Here is a 20,684-nt window from a genome sequence, read left to right as displayed (position 1 = left end):
CAGGGACCCGGGTTCAATTCCAGCCTCGAGTCACTGTCTGTGTGGAGTTTGCACATTCTCCCCGTGTCGGCATGGGTTTCCTCTGGGTGCTCCGGTTTCTTCTCTCAGTCCGAAGATGTGCAGGTTAGGTAGATTGGCCATGCTAAATTGACCCCAGTGTCAGGGGGATTAGCAGGGCATATGAAGGTTATGGGAATAGGGCTTGGATTGGGATTGTGATCGATATAGGCTCGATGGGCCGAATGGTCTCTTTTGTACTGTAGCGATTCTACGTGTGAGCCACAGTAATGTGGTTGAACTTCTCCCTGAGGGCACAAGCAAGTCACTCGGATCAACGGCAATTGGGTTTGGGCAATTTAATGTTGATAGTAACCATGATGTGGCGATGCCGGCATTGGTTTGGGGTAAGAACAGTAAGAAGTCTCACAACACCAGGTTAAAGTCCAACAGGTTTATTTGGTAGCACAAGCTTTCGGAAGCTTGAGGACTTTAACCTGGTGTTGTGAGACTTCTGACCTCAATTTATTGTTGGCAGGGAAGCCCCCTCAAAAGAATAAAGTCACAATTTAGTGTGTGATCTCATTTTTAAAAAGTTTATTTATTAGTGTGACAAGTAGGCTTGCATTCACACTGCAATGAAGTTACTGTAAAAATCCCCTCGTCCCCATTGTGCTTCTGCTGAATCTTTTTTTTGTTTTCCAGCGAGAGCAGATTCCCAGAGCAGGGCCGAGGAGGTGGATGAGAACTTGCACTGCTGGACCCAGTCTTCAGATTTGCAGGCCAGCTGTGTGGATGAGAAAGTGGAGGCGCTCAGACAGTGCGACAATGGAGCCTCTCACTGCCCTCGGGACACCGTTGCATGTCAGACACCAGAGGAGAACACAACTCCAGCCGGGGAGAAGCTCAGAGCAGCCCCCCAGGCTCCTGAGGCAGCCGGCCGTCAGTATCTGCCCCGAGCAGGCCCAGAACCACAAAGGCTGATTGGCAACAGTGAACAACACCATTTCTCACCCGGGGAAGCCTCCAGGAAGCCAAGGGAGGCTCTGGAGTCTGATTTTAAGGAGTTTGCGATGGCAAATAAGCTTGATCATTCTTCAGGATTTGGGAAGGGCACCTCCTCTCTCTACTCTGACACCAGCGTCTTTCTGGCAGCAATGGCCAAGGAAAAGCAGTGGGGAAAGTTGGAGCGATGCGGCAGGCCGGAGAACAGGGAGCAGGTGAAACCGGGCTCCTTTCCCGCTTATTTAAATGCCGGGCCTCCCTCCTCATTCAATCGGGACCAGTTGCGTGAGACCGAGAGGGGATTGTTGGATCGTTTTCCAAGTTCAACCAGAAACCCTCCCAGTCTTTCAGCGACAAACATGTCGGAGTATCAGGCCCAGTTGGAGCTGCCCAGTAAAGACACTGGGTATGAATCCCAGGATGACATTGGAATTGGGCAGTTGGACCCTCCTGGACCGCTGCTCTCAGGACTGAATGACCTGGAGCCCCCCGGCCCTCTGCGTTCCTGGGAGTTCCCAGCAGGGGAGTCCCACATGTATCCAGTGTTTCCATACCCCGGTGCTCCGGGCTATATTCTTCCATACCCTCCCGGTGTTCCTCAATACAGGTATCAACAGGCCGTTCAACATCTACAACTGCCGTGTAAGTGATTGGTTTGTTCCTTAACTACAGATTTTGATTTGATCTGATTTTTTTATTGTCACATGTATTAACATACAGCGAAAAGCATTGTTTCTTGTGCACTGTGCGGACAAAACATACCGTTCATAGAGAAGAAAACGAGAAGGTGCAGAATGTAATGTTACAGTCATAGCTACAGTGTAGAGAAAGATCAACTTAATAGAAACATGGAAGATAGGAGCAGGAGGAGGCCATTTGGCCCTTCGAGCTGCTCCACCATTTATTACGATCATGGCTGAATCCTACTTTTTCTCCATAATCCCATTCGCCCCAAGTGCCGTATCCAGCCGCCTCTTGAATACATGCAGTGTTTTTGGCATGTGAGGTAGGTTCATTCGCAAGTCTGTCAGCAGCAGGGAAGAAGCTGTTCTTGAGTCAGTTGGTACCTGACCTCAGACTTTAGTATGTTTTTCCCAACGGAAGAAGGTGGAAGAGAGAATGTCCGGGGTGCTTTCCCGAGGCAAGCGTAGACAGAGTCAATGGATGGGAGGCTGGTTTGAGCGATGGACTGGGCTTCATTCACGATTCTTTGTCGATTCTTGCAGTCTTGGGCAGAGCAGGAGCCGTAAGTATCAGCTACACTGATTGTTGATGTAGTACAGAAATAGGCCATTCAGCCTGATTCAACTGATGTTTATGCTTCTTCTTGACCCTCTTCATGGTTTTTTTTTAAGTTTATTTATTAGTGTCACACGTAGGCTTACATTAACACTGCAATGAAGTTATTGTGAAAATCCCCTAGTAGTCACATCCCTGCACCTGTTTGGGTACACTGAGGTAGAATTTCGCACGGCCAACGCACCTAACCAGCACGTCTTTCAGACTGTGGGAGGAAACCGGAGCACCCGGAGGAAACCCTCGCAGACACAGGGAGAATGTGCAGACTCCGTGCAGACAGTGACTCAAGCCGGGAATCGAACCCAGGTCCCAGGCACTTACTAGGATTTTATAATAGTTCACAGTGACACCTCAGCTTCTATATTCTATCTCCCTTCCAAGCTTTGTCCAGAATGCCAGAGGACCTGTTCAAAGCTAACGGGCTGGAGGCTTCAGGGAAACGACGGGCGTTCCGAGAACTCTTTAAAAATCATCCATTAATACTGAAAAACGTGTCAGGAAAATTAGGAACTTATAAGGTCAGCTAGGTTCGCGATAAAAGAAATAGGACCTCGGTACAAAGGATTAAAAATTCCCAAAAGTGCAAGTAAAATAGTTTGAAAAATAGTTCTGCAAATCAGGAGGAATCAGGACAGTGCCCTCAGACCTGTTGTGGCAAGCTTTATGATCGAGGTTTCCCCATGCTGATTTGAATTATCTACTGGCCAATGCAAAGCTTTCCCAGGAGCAGTGGCCTCCAGCACAATTGGCCAAGGTGTGGAAGAAAGTGGCAAAGTTGCAGCTCTTAAAGAGCTGCCACATGCCATAAATGGGGCAATTGCGATGGCAACAGGCTATTGGAACAGTTGTTCCTGACGGCACAGCAGAGGTATGTATGGGGATTACCCTTCCTGTTGCTGTTGGAGCTCCTGTTGGCATTTGGCATTGCTTCAATCAGTGATGGTATCCAGCTCCACAGAGAGAAAGTACAGAGAACAAAGTACAGCACAGGAGCTGGCCCTTCGGCCCACTAAGCCCTAACTGCATTAAAAAAAATCTTCTGCCCTTACTTAGTCCATATCCCTCTACTCCCTCCCTATTCACGCACCCGTCCAGGTGCCTCTTAAATATTGCTAATGTGCCTGTTTCCACTATCTTCTCTGGAAGCACATTCCAGGTACCCACTATTCTCTGCGTGAAAAACCTCCCCTGAAACTTTCCCCCTCTCACCTTGAACCTGTGTCCCCTTGTAATTGACACTTCCAACCAGGGAAAAAGCCTCTGACTATCCACCCTGTCTATGCCTCTCAAAATGCTTTAGACCTCTATCAGGTCTCCCCTCAGCCTCCATCTTCCCAGTGAAAACAATCCTATTTTATCCAACGTCTCCTCGTAGCCAACATCCTCGAGACCAGGCAACATTCTGGTGAACCTTCTTTGCATTCTCTCCGCAGCTGCCATGTCCTTCTGGTAGTGTGGTGACCAGAACTGCACGCAATCCTTCAAATGCAGCCTAACCATGGTTTTATATAGCTGCAACATGATTTTCCCAACTCTTGTACTCAATGCTCTGGCCGATGAATGCAAGTATGACTTCTTAATCACAATCTCACCAATACCTTCATCCAGGACCCTCTCCCCGGCTATAAATAAGGAAAGTGTCTGGTTGGGGGAGGGGGCAGAGGGGCACGTAACAGATTGAGTAAACACATCTTCCAAGGAGAGCATTGAAAAGTCATACAAGGGACTTACCCTTGGTGGTGACCTCTGACTGGGTGTCTGCTGCCTCTGTCCCCATGTCCAAGTCAGAACCTTCATCGTCCAAGTGACTGGCTCCTGAGTTTTTAGAGGGCAGAGTTTCTTGTCCACAGGCTAGTGTGAAGGATGCTGTCAATGGAACGTCCGTAGAAGCCATTGCCTCTGGGGAGGGTTTCCCATGATAGAGGTGATCTGTGTGCTTCTCTAAGGCCCTCTCCTTGGTTTTCCACCTTATAAGACACCAGTCCCGTTTTCTTGAGAATGACTCCCGGAATCCACGGAGAGCCATTGCCGAGGTTCCTCACGTGGACACCATCTCCTGGTTTGGACTCTCTGTCTGGTCTCTGACCATCATGGCCTCTTTTTTGGGCATCTTGTTTTAACTTGACGTCACTGGCAAAATTTGGGAACATCAGGCTAAGCTTAGCCTGAAGGCATTGGTCCACTGGTTGGAGAGTCAGGGGCCCAGGAAACACTTCACAAAAGGGCATGTTTTTCAGCAGGTTGATCAGGTCACCATTGGTTGCTGGCGGGATCTCCTGGTCCCACCGAGGTCTATGGAGTTGTGTACGTCTTGCCTATCACATCGCTGGGGATCCTGTGGGACAATCCTGCTGATGGGAAGGACTGGACCATCCAAACCAAAAGGGTGAAAGAAGTGTGGAACTCTCCTCCACAAAAGGCAGTTGATGCTTGGTTAGTTGTTAATTTTAGATCTATGATCGATAGACATTTGTTAACCGGAAGTATTAAAGGACCTGGGGCATGGACAGGTATATGGAGTTCGGTCAAACATTGGCCAAGATCTTCTTCACGGGCAGAAAAGGCCCAAGGAGCTCAATGGCCTACTCCTGCTCATATGTTTCTTTGTCTTTCATGTCCTTATCTAGTTTGTCCCGTTTGCCACAACTGATCCACGAGGAGGCAGTGGCCAAGTGGTATTATCGCTAGACTATTAATCCAGAAACTCAGCTAATGTTCTGGGAACCCGGGTTTAAATCCCAACGCGGCAGGTGGTGGAATTTGAACTCAGTAAAAAATGTCTGGAATTAAGAGTCTATTGATGACCATGAAACCATTGTCAATTGTCAGAAAAACCCATCTGATTCACTAATGTCCTTTAGGGAAGGAAATCTGCCGTCTTTACCTGGTCTGGCCTACTTGTGACTCCAGAGCCACAGCAATGTGGTTGACTCTCAGCTGCCCTCTGAAATGACCCAGCAAGCCGCACAGTTCAAGGGCAACTAGGGATGGGCAATAAATGCTGGCCAGTCAGCAACACCCATTTCCCGGGAATGAATATTAAAAAGATAGTTCCCCGTTCTAACCAGACCAACTGCAATTCAATGTCTCTCATTTACTAGTGATTAGTTTTGGACAAGTAAAACCTCTCCGTCTAACCCACTGAAACACCCTTTTGCATTTAAAGAAAACCTTTATGAGGTCAATTACCCGTTGCCCGTGACTTCACATGGAGGGTGCTCAGCCACCCGAGGGTGACACACAAGAATGCCAGACATGGCAGCTTCTTCTCGGCTCTGAGAACCATAGGATCCCTGCAGCCCACACAGCCCATCAAGTCTGCACCCTCTCCAAGGCGCATCTTACCCGGACTCCCATCCTATTTCTGTAACCCTTAACCATCCACCTAATCTACACATTTTTAGTCACTAAGGGGCAATTTAGCCTGGGTTTTTTTGATTTGATTTAATATCGTCAGATGTATTGGTGTACAGTGAGAAGTATTGTTTCTTGCACGCTATACAGACAAAGCATACTGTTCATAGAGAAGGAAAGGAGAGAGTGCAGAATGTAGTGTTACAGTCATAGCCAGGGTGTAGCGAGAGATCAATATAACGCAAGGTAAGTCCATTCATAAGTCTGAAGGCATCAGGGAAGAAGCTGTTCCTGAGTCGGTTGGTACGTGACCTCAGACCTTTGATATCTTTTTCCCAATGGAAGAAGTTGGAAGGGTGTGTGTGTCCAGGCTGTGTGGTTGTGTCAGAGATGAACATCAGAATGCAGGGTGAATGGCGGAAGGGATGAGCGCACACTTGCTGGTTATCAGGAAAAAGTATAAACAGATCAAGACAGTGAGAAACTAAACTTGAGACTCTAAGAAAGAGGGGAGAGGAAGCCTCTGAAAACTGGGCAATGAGATGGCAACGTGTGGCCTCCCTGACAAACGCTCCGATGTACCATTCCTGTCATTTTATAAAGAGGTCTTCACATCTTGGGAATAGAAATAAACAAGTGGGATACAATAAGCAGAAGAGCTTTACCTTTAACAGCACAGCTTTCCATCCATTGGGAATTAAAGTGTCAGTCTCAGGAAGCAGAGTGAGGGGCTAGCTGATACCTTGTCTTATGAACATTGAAATAACTCACACTTCTTTCATCCTCAGAAATGAGACACTTCCTGCTGTGGGAACAAACAGCTCCGACGCTGAGGGTGTGTTTCTCTGCAGCAAATTGTTAATTTGGAGAAAAGCAGGTTTTAGAGTCATAAAGGTTTACAGCATGGAACAGGCCCTTTGGCCCAAATTGTCAATGCTGCCCCCTTTTTTTAACGACTGAGCTAGTCCCAATTGCCTGCGTTTGGCTCGTATCCCTCTGTACCCGTCTTACCCATGTAACTGACTAAATGTTCTTTAAAAGACAAATTGTATCTGCTAAAAGACAAAATTGTACCCGCCTTTACTATTGCTCTGGTGGCTTGTTCCAGATATTCACTGCCCTCTGTGTGAAAATATTGCCCCTCTGGACCCTTTTGTACCTCTCCCCTCTCACCTTAAACCTATGCCCTCTAGTTTTAGACTCTCTGACCTTTGGGAAAAGATATTGACTATCTAGCTGATCTGTGCCTCTCATTATTTTATAGACCTCTATAAGATCACCCCTAAACCTCCTATGCTCCAGACAAAAAAAGTCCCAGTCTAGCCAGCCTCTCCTTATAACTCAAACCATCAAGTCCCGGTAGCATCCTAGTAAATCTTTTCTGCACTCTTTTTAGTTTAATAATATCCTTTCTATCATAGGGAAACCAGAACTGTACACAGTATTCCAAGTCTGGCCTTACCAATGTCTCGTACAACTTCAACAAGACGTCCCAACTCCTGTGTTCAATGTTCTGACAAATGAAACCCAGCATGCTGAATGTCTTCTTCACCACTCTGTCCACCTGTGACTCCATTTTCAAGGTGCTATGAATATGTACTCCTAGATCTCTTTGTCCTGTAACTCTCCCCAGTGCCCTACCATTAACTGAATAAGTCCTGCCCTGGTTCAATCTACCAAAATGCATCACCTTTTCTCCTACTTGTTCTCTCCATCCATTAGTGCAGCAGCGACTATATTTCAAAACTACTTCATTTTTAAATAAGTTATTCTTCCATGGGACGTGGGCATCACTTGCCGGGCCAATATTTATTACCCATCCCTAATTGCCCTTGAGACAGTGGTGCTGAGCTTCCTTCTTGAACCGCTGCAGTCAATGTGATGTAGGTACACCCACAGTGCTGTTAGGGTTTGAGTTATAAGGAGAGACTGGATAGACAGGCACCTTTTTTCTCTGGGGTGTAGGAGGCTGAGGGCTGATCTTTTAGAGGTCTATAAAATAACGAGGGGTACGGATCAGTTAGTCAGTATCTTATCCCAAAGGGGATCTAAAACTGGAGGGAATGGGTTTAAGATGAGAGGGGAGAGATACGAAAGGGTACAGATGGGCAATTTTTTAACACAGATCGTGATAGGTGGCTGGAACGAGCTACCAGAAGTAGTCTTATAAAGCATTTAGACACTTCCATGAGGAAGCCGGTTATAGAGGGATATGGGCCAAACGTAGGCAACTGGGATCATAGAAACCCTATAGTGCAGAAAGAGGCCATTTGGCCCATTGAGTCTGCACCGACCACAACCCCACCCAGACCCTACCCCTATATCCCTACATATTTACCAGCTAATCCCTCTAACCTACGCATCTCAGGACAGTAAGGGGCAATTTTAGCATGGGCAATTTTAGCATAGCCAATCAACCTAATCTTTGAATTGTGGGAGGAAACCGGAGCATCCGGAGGAAACCCACACAGACACGAGGAGAATGTGCAAACTCCACACAGACAGTGACCCAAGACAGGAATCGAACCCAGGTCCCTGGAGCTGTGAAGCAGCAGTGCTAACCACTGTGCTACCGTGCCACCCAACTGGGGCTAGCTTCGAGTTTAAAAAAAAGGTCAGCATGGACAAGTTGGGCCGAAGGGCCTGTTTCCAGTAAACAGTAAACCTCTGTGACTCTATGAAATTCCAAGATTTTGACCCAACGACAGTGAAGGGACGGTGATATGTGTCCAAGTCAGGACTTTCAAGTGTGACTTTCAGGGGAACTTGCATGCAGTGGTGTTCCCATGCATCCGCTGCCCTTGAAGTTGGTAGAGACCGTGACATTGGAAGATGCTGTGAAAGGAGACTTAGTGAGGCTTGCTGCTGTGCATCTTGAGATTATTCAATCACAGTCGGGACTTGAACCTTGCCCACCATGCACAAGTCAGGAGTGTGAATGAACACCCTCCACTTGCCTGGATGAGTGCAGCTCCAACAGCACTCAAGAAGCTTGACACCACCCAGGACAAAGCAGCCCATTGGCATCCTACCCTTTACCTCAAACACCCACTCCTGCCAACACCATCACACGGTGGCAGCAGTGTGCACCAACTACAGGATGCACCGCAGCAACTCACCAAGGCTTCTTCAACAGCACCTCCCAACACCCTGTGCGAAATGTATCCCATTCTCTTTGGAAAGTTATGATTGAACCTCTTTCCACCGCACTTGGGACAATGAATTCAACATCATAATTTTCTAAACCTTCAAAAGAACTTTGCCCTCATATTGACTCTGGCTCTCTTGACAATTACTAGAAATCAGTGTCTGATGGTTGCTTTCTGTCATTGGAAAGTTTCTGGCTGTGTTTTACTAAGGTTTCTCCGAAGGTGATTGTGCATTTGTACCACAAGGCTGTGCCCACATGCCTTGAATTGTTAGAATGTGCAATCTCTTTTGCTGACTTATCAATAGGAAACATCTACAGAGGGACGGTGTACCCTTACAGATTTACTGCGCGGCAGTTCAGTTTTGTTCATTAGTTTGCTGGCTTTGTGACATGTGATGGCAGATGGCGTTTCTTTTCTTTCACGGCTTAATCCTTTAGCGTGAGAAAAGTAAGCGCCGCGCTGTGGGGGAGACGTTAGACCGAGATGCTGCCTTGCTTATTCCTGTGGTTCTGCTGTATCTTGGAGATCTTGCAGAGCCAGTCGGCGAAGGGCAGGGAGTTTCCTCGCATCCTGGCCAACAACTTCAGCTCAACTGACACCAGCCACCCAGCAATAAATCAACTCGCAATTTACAGCGCTGCTGGTTATGCAACAGGAAGAGGGCATCATGTGGTAACTTACCAGGGTATGGAGCGAGGATAGCAAACTGGGTGAAGTACTGTGTGCAACATTGGGCTCCACACTATAGGAAGAAGTTTGAGGATTTGCTAAAATGCTGCTTGCTACATGGAAATAGAAACACGAAAAGTGACTCTTGCTGCAGTTGGATTGCAAGGTGTTACGATTGATGGGTTTAAAATGATAAAAGTAGCTCAGAGCACACTGTCATAGCTCATAGAATTCCTTACAGTGCAGAAGGAGGCCATTCAGCCCATTGTGTCTGCACCGAGAACAATCCCACTCCAAGCCCCATCCCTGTAACTCTACGTATTTACCCCGCTAATCCCTCTAACTTACATATCCCGGGACACTAAGGGGGCACTTTAGTACGGCCAATCCACCTGACCCCCACGCGTTTGGAGTGTGGGAGGAAATCGGAGCACCCGGAGGGAACCCACGCAGACACAGGGAGAATGTGCAAACTCCACACAGACAGTGACCCAAGCCGGGAATTGAACCCTGGTCCCTGGAGCTGTGAGGCAGCAGTGCTAACCACTGCACCAGTGCGCCGCCCAGACCCGCTGCAGGATTAAATCGAAGAGTTGGGGAACAGAGGGCAGGAGAAAGTAGATTATCTTTTGGTGGCAGGGTAACTCACACATCCCAAATAAACACACCCCACCATCAAAACTGCAGCATGATTGTCCCTGGATACCACGTTAAGGACACCATTTTGTCTGTTTCTTTTCCTGCACAGTGCTCTTCATTGTGCTTGCACTTTCAGTTTTGCATCCAGCTATGTTCAAAGCTTTTCACTCTAACCGTAGATTTCTCAATATCAATTGACGGAGGAGGAGAACGGGCATTTTGGCACGGTGGTTAGCACTGCTGCCTCACAGCACTAGGGATCCGGGTTCAATTCCCGCTTGGGTCACTGTCTGTGTGGAGTTTGATGGAACAACCTGGTGTTGTCAGACTCCTTACTGCGTGGAGTTTGCACATTCTCCCAGTGTCTGCACAAGTTTTCCTCCAGTTGCTCCAGTTTCTTCCCACAGTTCAGAAGACGTGCAGGTTAGGGGTATTGGCCATGCTAAATTTCCCCTCGATGTACACTAACAGTGTACCAGAGTGTGACGACTAGGGGATTTTCACAGTAACTTCATTGCAGTGTTAGCGTAAGCCTACTTGTGACACTAATAAATAAATTTTAAACGCAGGGGTTAACTTACAGCATTTTAGAATGAGCCATTGATTCCTTGTCTATAAATACTCGCCCACAAGTGTGTATGACCCAAGAATGATCTGACTCAGGCACCTCTGGAAAGGGTGCGTGAAAAGCAGAGAGTCTGGAAGGTGAGACCCACCAACTTGCTGGAGGAGCCAGGTGCAAATATGACACTAGAACCCCCTGCTGCCCTCCACAACCAAATTCCCACCAAAAGGCAGATTATATCTGGTTATTATCATAGCCTACAGTACAGAAGGAGGCCACTCAGCCCATAAAGTCTGCACTGATAACAATCCCACCTAAGCCCTATCCCCGTAACCCCACATATTTACCCTGTTAATCCCTCTAACCTACACATCCCGGGACACTAAGGGGCAATTTAGCATGGCCAATGCACCTAACCCGCACAAGTAGGCTTACATTAACACTGCAGTGAAGTTATTGTGAAAATCCCCTAGTCACTGCACTCTGGCGCCTGTTTGGGTCAATGCACCTAACCAGCACATCTTTTATACTGTGGGAGGAAACTGGAGCACCCGAAGGAGAGCACGCAGACTCCACACAGACAGTAACCCAAGCTGGGAATTGAACTCGGGTCCCTGGCGCTGTGAGGCAGCAGTGCTAACCACTCTGTCACCGTCACATTGCTGCTTATGGGAGCTTGCTGTGCACAAATTGGCCACTGTGGTTCCTATGACAGTGCTTACAGCTTCACCACGAAGTAATTCATTGGCCATACATGTACTGTCTTTGTACCTTTATACTGTTTTTGCAAAGACACTGTGTCACAGATGGCTGTTTATCAGTTACCATCAATACACTTGAGAAACATGTTGTGCAAAGAGGAGTTGATTTACATTCTGACAAATGACAGCTGTGTGATGAAGCAGATTGTGGGACAATATTGCTCCAAGGTTTGATTGTGCTTTTGTCACTTCGAGACTTGACTATTCCGTCGCTATCCTGGCTGGTCTCCCATGTTCCATCCTCTGCGTGGTAGCACGGTGGTTAGTACTGCTGCCTCACAGCCTCAGGGACCCAGGTTCAACTCTGGCCTCAAGTCACTGTCTGTGAGGACTCTACATGTTCTCCCCGTGTCTGCATGGGTTTCCTCTGAGTGCTCCTGTTTCCTCCCAAGCTCCAAAAGATGTGCAGGTTAGATGGATTGGCCATGATAAATTGTTTTAGCAGGGTACATGTATGGGGTTATGGGAGAGGGCCTGGGCGGGATTGTTGTCAGTGCAGACTCAATAACCAAAAGACCTCCTTCTGCACTGTAGAGATTCTATAATTCTTCTACGTTCTCCCTGCAGCAGTGTGGGTTTCCTCCAGGTGTTCTGGTTTCCTCTCTCACTCCAAAGATGTGTAGATTAAGTGGATTGGCCACGGTAAATATGTGGGGTTATAGGGGTAGGTGGGACGGTTTTGGTGGAATGCACTTTTGGAGAGTTGGTGTAGTCTCAACGGGCCAAATGACCTCTTTCTGCACTGTAGGGGTTCTATGGTCCCATAAACTTGAGGTCACCCATGTGTGTACTTGCAACAAGTCCCTTCCCCCATTCACCTCTATGTCCACTGACTTTACACTGACTTGTAGCCGGGCAACATGTCGATATTGAAATTCCCTATCCTTGTTCGCAAATCCATCCATGGCCTTCCCCCTCCTTATCTGTGTAATCTCTTCCAGTGCCACATAGTTCTGAGATAGTTTAAGGGAGATGTGCGGGGATTACGCAGAGAGCAGTGGGTGTCTAGAATGCACTGCCAGAGGAGGTGGTGGAAGCAGGCACATTAACAACATTTAAGAGGCATCTGGATGGGTACATGAATAGGGAGGGAATAGAGGGATACGGACTGAGGAAGAGTAGAAGGTTTTTTTTAGTTTAGTTAGGGCATTATGATGAGCACGGGCTAGGAGGGCCGAAGGGACTGTTCCTGTGCTGTACTTTTCTTTGTTCTTTATTCCTCCAATTCTGGCCTCTTCAGCATTCCCCAATTTAATCTGTCTACCACAGGTGGCCGTGCCTTCAGTTGCCTAGTTCCTAAGCTCTGGACTTCCTTCCTGTCATCTGGGAATCCACTATCTGGGAAGATAGTGGAGGCTGGAACCCTTGCAGCCTTTAAAAAGTATTTGGATGAGCACTTGAAATATCATAACACCCAAGGATATGGGGCAGGTGCAGGAAAATGGGATTAGTGTGCCTTTAGTGGTAGTTATTGTCGGTACAGACTGGATGGGCCGAAAGGCCTTTTCTGTGCTGTACGACTCTTTGACATCTCTGTTTTTTTGCATTGTTTCCTCCTTAAGAATCCCCTTAAAACCGAGGACTTTGACCTAGCTTTTGGTCATCTGATCTCATATTCCTTCATGCTGTTCAGTGTCTAACCTTTGCTTTAGGAAGTTCTGGTGAAGTGCCATGGGGTGTTTTACAATTAAAGGTGCTGGGTAGATATGTTGTCTTTGTGTTCACGTGAATATGATCTTCCTGTTCAGTCCTTCTGTATGCGGAATAGGGGAAGGTAGTGGAAGCGGATACAATAGTGAGTGTTAAGGGGTGTCTGGACAAATACATGAATAAGATGGGAATAGAGAGATATGGTCCCCAGAAGGGTAGGGGGTTTTAGTTCAGTCGGGCAGCGTGTTCGATGCACAGCCTATTCCTGTGTTGTAATTTTCTTTGTTCTTTGGAACACATGAGGAACACATGGGTGTTGGAGTTCTCTATCTTCCTATGTAGGAGACATAGGTCCAAAGGAAACCACCCCCCCCCCCACATTTTCCACCATAACTGAACATGAATAATATTGTGTCTGAGCTTAAGGCCAGACTATCCATTATCAAATGAACACTGTGTCATCAAAATGAACTTCATTCACATCCTGCCATTGCCAGTTTCAACTGTGTTTGTTTATCTCATTAAAAAGTTTAAGGGCACGGAATGCCACAAACTTCGTGGCCTTTGTAATGCAAGGAATCCTTGAAAGTGAAGTGTCGCAGGTGGACAGTGTGGTGAAGAAGGCATTCGGCATGCTTGGTTTCATTGGTCAGAACATTAAAGACAGGAGTTGGGGCTTCTTGTTGAAGTTGTACAAGACATTGATAAGGCCATTCTTGGAATACTGTGTACAATTCTGGTCACCCTATTGTAGAAATTATGATTAAACTAGAAAGAGTACCGAAAAGATTTACTAGGATGCTACTAGGACTTGATGGATTGAGTTATAAGGAGAGGCTGGATAGACTGGGACTTTTTACCCTGGAGCACAGGAGGCTTAGGGGTGATCTTATAGAGGTCTATAAAATAATGAGGGGCATAGATCAGCTAGACAGTCAATATCTTTTCCCAAAGTAGGGGAGTCTACAACCAGCAGGCATTGGTTTAAGGTGAGAGGGGAGAGATATTAAAGGGTGCAGAGGGGTAATTTTTCCACTCAGAGGGGTGGTGAGCATCTGGAACAAGCTGCCAGAAGCAGTAGCAGAGATGGGTACAATTTTGTCTTTTAAAACACATTTAGACAATTACTTGAGCAAAATGGATATAGAGGGATGAGGGTCAAATGCGGACAATTGGGACTAGCTTAGTGGTTAAATAAAAGGACAGCATGGACAAGTTGGGCCGAAGGGCCTGATTCCATGCTGTAAACCTCTATTACTCTGAGTGTTGGCCAAACACTGTTTCACAATTTTTCTGGTCTCACCCTTTCTAACACCCCGGGTTTCTTCCGGTTGTTCTGGTTTCCTCCCTGGGATAACCTCCTGGAATTGCATGGGGAATCACTGATTGACTTCCCTGGTGGACTCGTAGAATATGAGCTCCCTGAGGATTGGTATTAACTCACCAGGTGTGCCTTGCCTAAAGCAGGCCCCTGAGTGGGTCCTCATTGCATTGTTCCGGTTGGGATCTGTTTGTGTTCACCACAGACTTATGGTTTTTGCGTTACTTTATTTGATGCATTCTGTTCCTTTACAGTTGACTCCAGGAGTTCTTATACTCCCACACTCCAATAATGAGCGGGTGTGGTTGATGGGCTATGCTAAATTGCCCCTTTGTGTCATGGGGATGAGGAGGGTAAATAGTGGGGTTACGGGAATAGGGCCTGGTTGGGATTGTTGTCAGTGCAGGCTCAATAGGCCGAATGGCCTCCTTCTGCACCTTAGGGATTCTGGATTCTGGAATAGAAGGAAGTGAAATCCCCCAGTCCAAGTTGTCATGCTGATGTTTAAAGTCTGTTCCTGGGATGATATTAGAGTCAGGAGCTGGAATTTTTACTGGCACGCCGGCCCCGATTCCAGGGGTGGGTGAGGCTCGGAGAACGGCATTCTCTGTCGGCCTCAGGCAGGATCGTACAAACATCGGCCGGACGTGCCAGTAAAATTCCACCCAGAGTCTGCAACCTGTGCAATTGAGTAGCAGACTGGCTATGTTAATAAGTGAGAGCACTCCCAATGAGTGATGGTCCACTTGCCCTCATAAGACAGCTCAGAGGTCCACAGTTTCTTCCCTTTGATCCAGGCAGCATTGGTGGCACAGCAGTGATTACTGCTGCCTCACAGCGCCCAGGGACCTGGGTTCGATTCCCAGCTCGGGTCACTGCCTGTGTGGAGTCTGCACGTTCTCCCTGTGTCTGCATGGGTTCCCTCTGGGTGCTCCGGTTTCCTCCCACAGTCCGAAAGACATGCAGGTTAGGTGTATTGGCCATGCTAAATTCTCCCTCAGTGTACCCGAACAGGTGCCAGAGTGTGGCGACTAGAGGATTTTCACAGTAACTTCATTGCATGGGGTTATCGGAAAAGAGCCTGGGTAGGCTTGTGGCCAGTGCAGACTCGATGCACCGAATGGCCTCCATTCAGAACATAATAAGAATTATATTAATGTAAGCCTACTTGTGACACTAATCAATAAACTTGAACTTCCCTTGATCTTGATAAGGTACCTCACAAGAGGTTACTGCAGAAGGTCAGAGGACATGGAGTTGGGGGTAGGGTGTTAGCGTGGATAGAGGATTGGTTGTCAAATAGGAGGCAGAGAGTGGGGGTCAATGGGTGCTATTCGGATTGGCGGTTGGTGACTAGTGGGGTGCCCCAGGGGTCGGTGCTGGGGCCTCAGCTATTTACCATTTATATAGATGATCTGGAGGAGGGAACCGAGTGTAGGGTGTCGAAATTTGCTGATGACACCAAGATTGGGGGAAAGGCAAATTGTGCGGAGGGTGTGGAGAGTCTGCAGAAGGATCTAGATAGGCTGGGCGAATGGGCCAGGAAATGGCAAATGGAATTTAATGTTGGCAAGTGTGAGGTGGTCCACTTTGGTAGGAAGAATGGTAGGAAGGACTATTACTTACGTGGCGAAAAACTGCAGCAGGCGACGGTGCAGAGGGACCTCGGGGTCCTTGTGCATGAGTCGCAAAAACCCAGCCTGCAAGTGCAGCAGGTGGTCAGGAAGGCGAATGGGATGCTGGCCTTCATAGCGAGGGGGATTGAATATAAAAGTAGGGAGGTCTTGCTGCAGCTGTATAGGGCATTGGTGAGGCCGCAGCTGGAGTACTGTGTGCAGTTTTGGGCGCCGCACCTGCGCAAGGATATTTTGGCCCTGGAGGGAGTGCAGAGGAGGTTTACTAGGCTGATACCGGAGTTGAGGGGGTTGAGCTATGAGGAGAGGCTGAATAAACTAGGCTTGTACTCGTTAGAGTTTAGAAGAATGAGGGGAGATCTCATTGAGACGTATAAGATGATGAATGGGATGGATAGGATAGAGGTGGAAAGACTCTTCCCGCTCAAAAAAGACAGTAGGACTAGGGGGCACAGCCTCAAGATAAAGGGGGGGCGGTTCAGAACGGAGTTGAGGAGGAACTTCTTCACTCAAAGGGTGGTGAATCTCTGGAATTCTCTGCCCGTTGAAGTGGTGGAGGCTGCCTCGCTAAATATTTTTAAGAAGCGGGTTGATGGGTTTTTGATAAGAGAGGGGATTAAGGGTTATGGGGAGAGGGCGGGAAAGTGGAACTGAGCCACGACAGATCAGCCATGATCTTATTGAATGGCGGGGCAGGCTCGAAGGGCCAGATGGCCTACTCCTGCTCCTATTTCTTATGTTCTTATGTTCTTATGTTCTTATCTTTTTGGCTATCCTTGGATTTGTCTGTTAGACTGTAACTAACCTAATCACAGCAATCAGGGAGAAAAATTAATCTTGGTGTCTCCACGGCTTTGCTGCTTTTTTTAACTAATGCTATTTATTTAACAGTTAGGGTCCAGCACTCTTTATAGTCTTCTGTCTATCGCAAAATGACACTTTATAACAAATTGTCCTTTTGTCCTTACCAGCGGGAAACTGTGTTGTAGTGGGGGTGGACCAGGATCCGGAGGCCCAGGCTAATGCTTTGGGGGGGCTGAGTTTAAATCTCACCACGGCAGCTGGTGGAATTTAAATACAATCCATAAATCTGAAATATAAAGCATCATAATGATTACTTAAAAAGACAAGCTATCTGGAGAGTCCAAAGATAAAAGCCCCTGGACACTTGCCTCATAAAAGAGAGATTCACCTTTATTTGGGTGATGCTTCTGTAAAATGATGGTCAAAGCTGAACATCCTGGATAAATGCGCAATATTTTACAGACTTTATTGAATATAATCCCTACAGTGGAGGCCATTTGGTCCATCAAGTCTGCACCGGCCACAATCCTATCCTGGCGCTATCCCAATAATCCCATGCATTTACCCTAGCTAGTCCCCCTGACACTAAGGAGCAATTTAACACGGCCAATCTGCCCAACCCCTACACCTTTGGACTGTGGGAAGAAACCGGAGCACCCGGAGGAAACCCACGCAGACATGGGGAGAATGTGCAAACTCCAAACAGACAATGTCCCAAGGCTGGAATCGAACCCGGGTCCCTGGAACTGTGAGACAGCATTGTTAACCACTGAGCCATCGTGCTGCCCCCACCAGTTCCTGGGAGGAGCTGGAGGTGAGGAAATTTGGTGACTATTCCAGTCATTGATGGTGTGTTCTTTCTGCTTCACTTGCCTGGAGGTCTTCATCAGGAAGCTGCCAATGTCACAGCAACCTGAGAGCAGAGTCTGAGCCTTCTGAGGCACTGGGGCTGGACAGGTCCAACAAGCTAATCCTCTGCCTGTTTATATTATGCTGTGTGGGGTGGGTGGGAGCGGCAGTTCCTCTTGGCTCCTTCATGCCAGATCAGTGTGCTCAGCCCCTCTGTCCTATGGAGCAGCATGTGGTTGAGATTTGGCACAGTGGCACAGTGGTTAGCACTGCTGCCTCAAAGACCAGGGACCCAGGTTCGATTCCCGTTTGATTCTAATGATGTGCAGGTTAGGTGGATCGGCCATGCTAAATTGCCCCCAAGCGTCCAAAGACGTGCAGGTTAGATGGATTGGCCATACTAAATTGCCCATTAATTTCCAAAGATGTGGAAGTGAGTGAATTGGCCATGCTAAACTGCCCATTAGTTTCCAAAGATGTGTAGGTTAGCTATGGTGAATACACGGGCTTACAGGGATAGAAGGGAAGGGGAGGGGAGGGGCGTGGGGGTGTTAAATGCTGTTTTGGAGAGCCGGTGCAGGCTCGATGTACCGAATGGCCTCCTGGAAGGATTCTGTGATTCTCAGTGTTTGATGCATGTTCTGGAGGAGAAAAGATTGCATCCCAATCTGACAATTATCAGGGCTTGTGTGTTGCGATCTAGAGCAAGAACCACACACCAAATTAAATCAGTTTTACTCGTAAGATTGCAACAGTTAGGAATAGCATTCACCTTCACGTAGCAATGATAATCAGTGCCCATACCAAGTATCATTGTTATCACTGAACATGTACAAGTTGTTTACTCAGTCCATCTGTCCCTGGGATCAAGATGTATCTTGAAATAGTGACCAGTTTCCAGCTCTGAGCAAAATATTTACAGGAAAGAAAAATTAGATTGTTCTTGGTCTGTCTGATCGATGTTACAAAGAGTCAATTCCATGCCTCACAATCAGATTCCTGGCTACAGAAACCACAAGCATTTGAAATGTTGGTAAAGTCCTGACGGTGCGCTTCATAATATCTGCGGGTAACTTGTGTAATTCCTTGTGCCAAATGCACAACACTGAAGGAAGTTTCCGGAGTCCATTTATAAACATTAACCTCGGTTCCCAATATAAACCCAAAAGCAGCAGCCTGGTGATCTAGGATGGCGACAGATAATGTTGGTGCTCCAATTAAATTGATCCTTAAGGGCGGACACGGTGGCACAGTGGTTAGCACTGCTGCCTCACAGTGCCAGGGACCCAGGTTCGATTCCAACCTCAGGTCACTGTGCGGAGTCTGCACGTTTGCCCTGTGTCTGCATGGGTTTCCTCCCACAGTCTGAAAGATGTGCAGGTTGGGTGCATTGGGCATGCTCAACTGCCCCTTGGTGCCCCAAGATGTGTAGGTCAGGGGCAATTGAATATAATAGATTAAATGAGTAAATACGTGGGTATTTCAGGGTAAGTTGGTACAGATTTGATGGGCTGAATGGCTTCCATCTGCACAGTAGGAACTCTGCAATTTTAGTATGAGGTTAAACAGTTAGGATTTACTTATAGGGCAGAATTCTATCAGCACATCCGCCCAAGGGATATACGATCCCTCCCAAAACCAATGGAGAATACCGTTCTCTGAGCCTCACCCACCTTCAGAATTGGGGGTCGTGCCAGTAAAATTCTGGCCATAGAATGAGAGAATCCCTACAGCACAGAAGACCATTCGGCCCATCGAGTCTGCACCAACCATAATCCCACCCAAGCCCTACACCCACAACCCCACCCATTTAGCCTAAGGGGCAATTTACCATGGCCAATCAATCTAACCTGCACATCTTTGGAGTGTGGGAGGAAACCGGAGCACCCGGAAGAAACCCACGCAGTCACAGGGAGAATGTGCAAACTCCACACAGACGGTGAACCAAGGCCAGAAGCAAAACTGGGTCACTGGGGTTGTACATAAGAAGAACTAGGAGAAAGAATTAGGAGCAGGAGTAGGCCATCTGGCCCCTCGAGCCCGCTCCACCATTCAGTAAGATCATGGTTGACCTTTTTGTGGACTCAGCTTCACTTACCTGCCCGCTAACCATAATCCTTAATTCCTTTACTGTTCAAAAATTTATCTATCCTTGCCTTAAAAACACTCAATGAGGTAGCCTCAACTGCTTCACTGGGCAGGAAATTCCACAGATTCACAACCCTTTGTGTGAAGAAGTTCCTCCTCAACTCAGTCCTAAATCTGCTTCCCCTTATTTTGAGGCCATACCCCCTAGTTCTAGTTTCACCCGCCAGTGGAAACAACTTCCCTACTTCTATCTTATCTATTCCTGTCATAATCTTATATGTTTCTATAAGATCCCCCCTCATTCCTCAGAATTCCAATGAGTATAGGCCCAGTCTATTCAGTCTCTCCTCATAAGCCAACCCTCTCAACTCCAGAATCAACCTAGTGAATCTCCTCTGCACCTCCTCCAGTGCCAGTATATCCTTTCTTAAATAAGGAGACCAAAACTGTACACAGTACTCCAGGTGTGGCCTCACCAGCGCCTTATACAGCTGCAACATAACCTCGCTGTTTTTAAACTCCATCCCTCCAGCAATAAAGGTCAGAATTCCATTTGCCTTCTTAATTACCTGCCGCACCTACAAACCAACTCCTTGTGATTCTTGCACATGGACACCCAGGTCCCTCTGCACAGCAGCATGCTGCAATTTTTTACCATTTAAATAATAGTCCATTTTGCAGTTATTCCTACCAAAATGGATGACCTCACATTTACCAACATTGTACTTCATCTGACAGACTCTCGTCCATTTAGATTATCAATATCCTGTTGCAGACTTTCAGCGTCCTCTGCACACTTTACCCTGCCACTCATCGTAGTGTCATCTGCAAATTTTGACACATTATATTGGTCCCCAACTCCAAATCATCTATGTAAATCGTAAACAGTTGTGGTCC

General features: G+C 47.3%; 1 protein-coding gene across 2 annotated transcripts in view; it reads left to right on the top strand.

Annotated features, from left to right (window-relative positions):
* Positions 1-20,684, top strand: part of traf3ip2a (TRAF3 interacting protein 2a) — an 82,006-nt gene that overhangs the window by 20,520 nt on the left and 40,802 nt on the right. For both annotated transcript variants that reach the window (XM_080193385.1, XM_080193384.1), the window contains exon 2: positions 703-1,644. In XM_080193385.1, coding sequence (XP_080049511.1) covers positions 703-1,644 — 942 coding nt within the window. The remainder of the gene's footprint in view (positions 1-702; positions 1,645-20,684) is intronic.

Source organism: Carcharhinus amblyrhynchos, chromosome 7, assembly GCF_965287045.1.
Source record: "Carcharhinus amblyrhynchos chromosome 7, sCarAmb.v2.hapA, whole genome shotgun sequence".
In the NCBI taxonomy this organism is placed as follows: Eukaryota; Metazoa; Chordata; class Chondrichthyes; order Carcharhiniformes; family Carcharhinidae; genus Carcharhinus; species Carcharhinus amblyrhynchos.
This window is presented reverse-complemented; position numbering and strand designations above follow the sequence as displayed.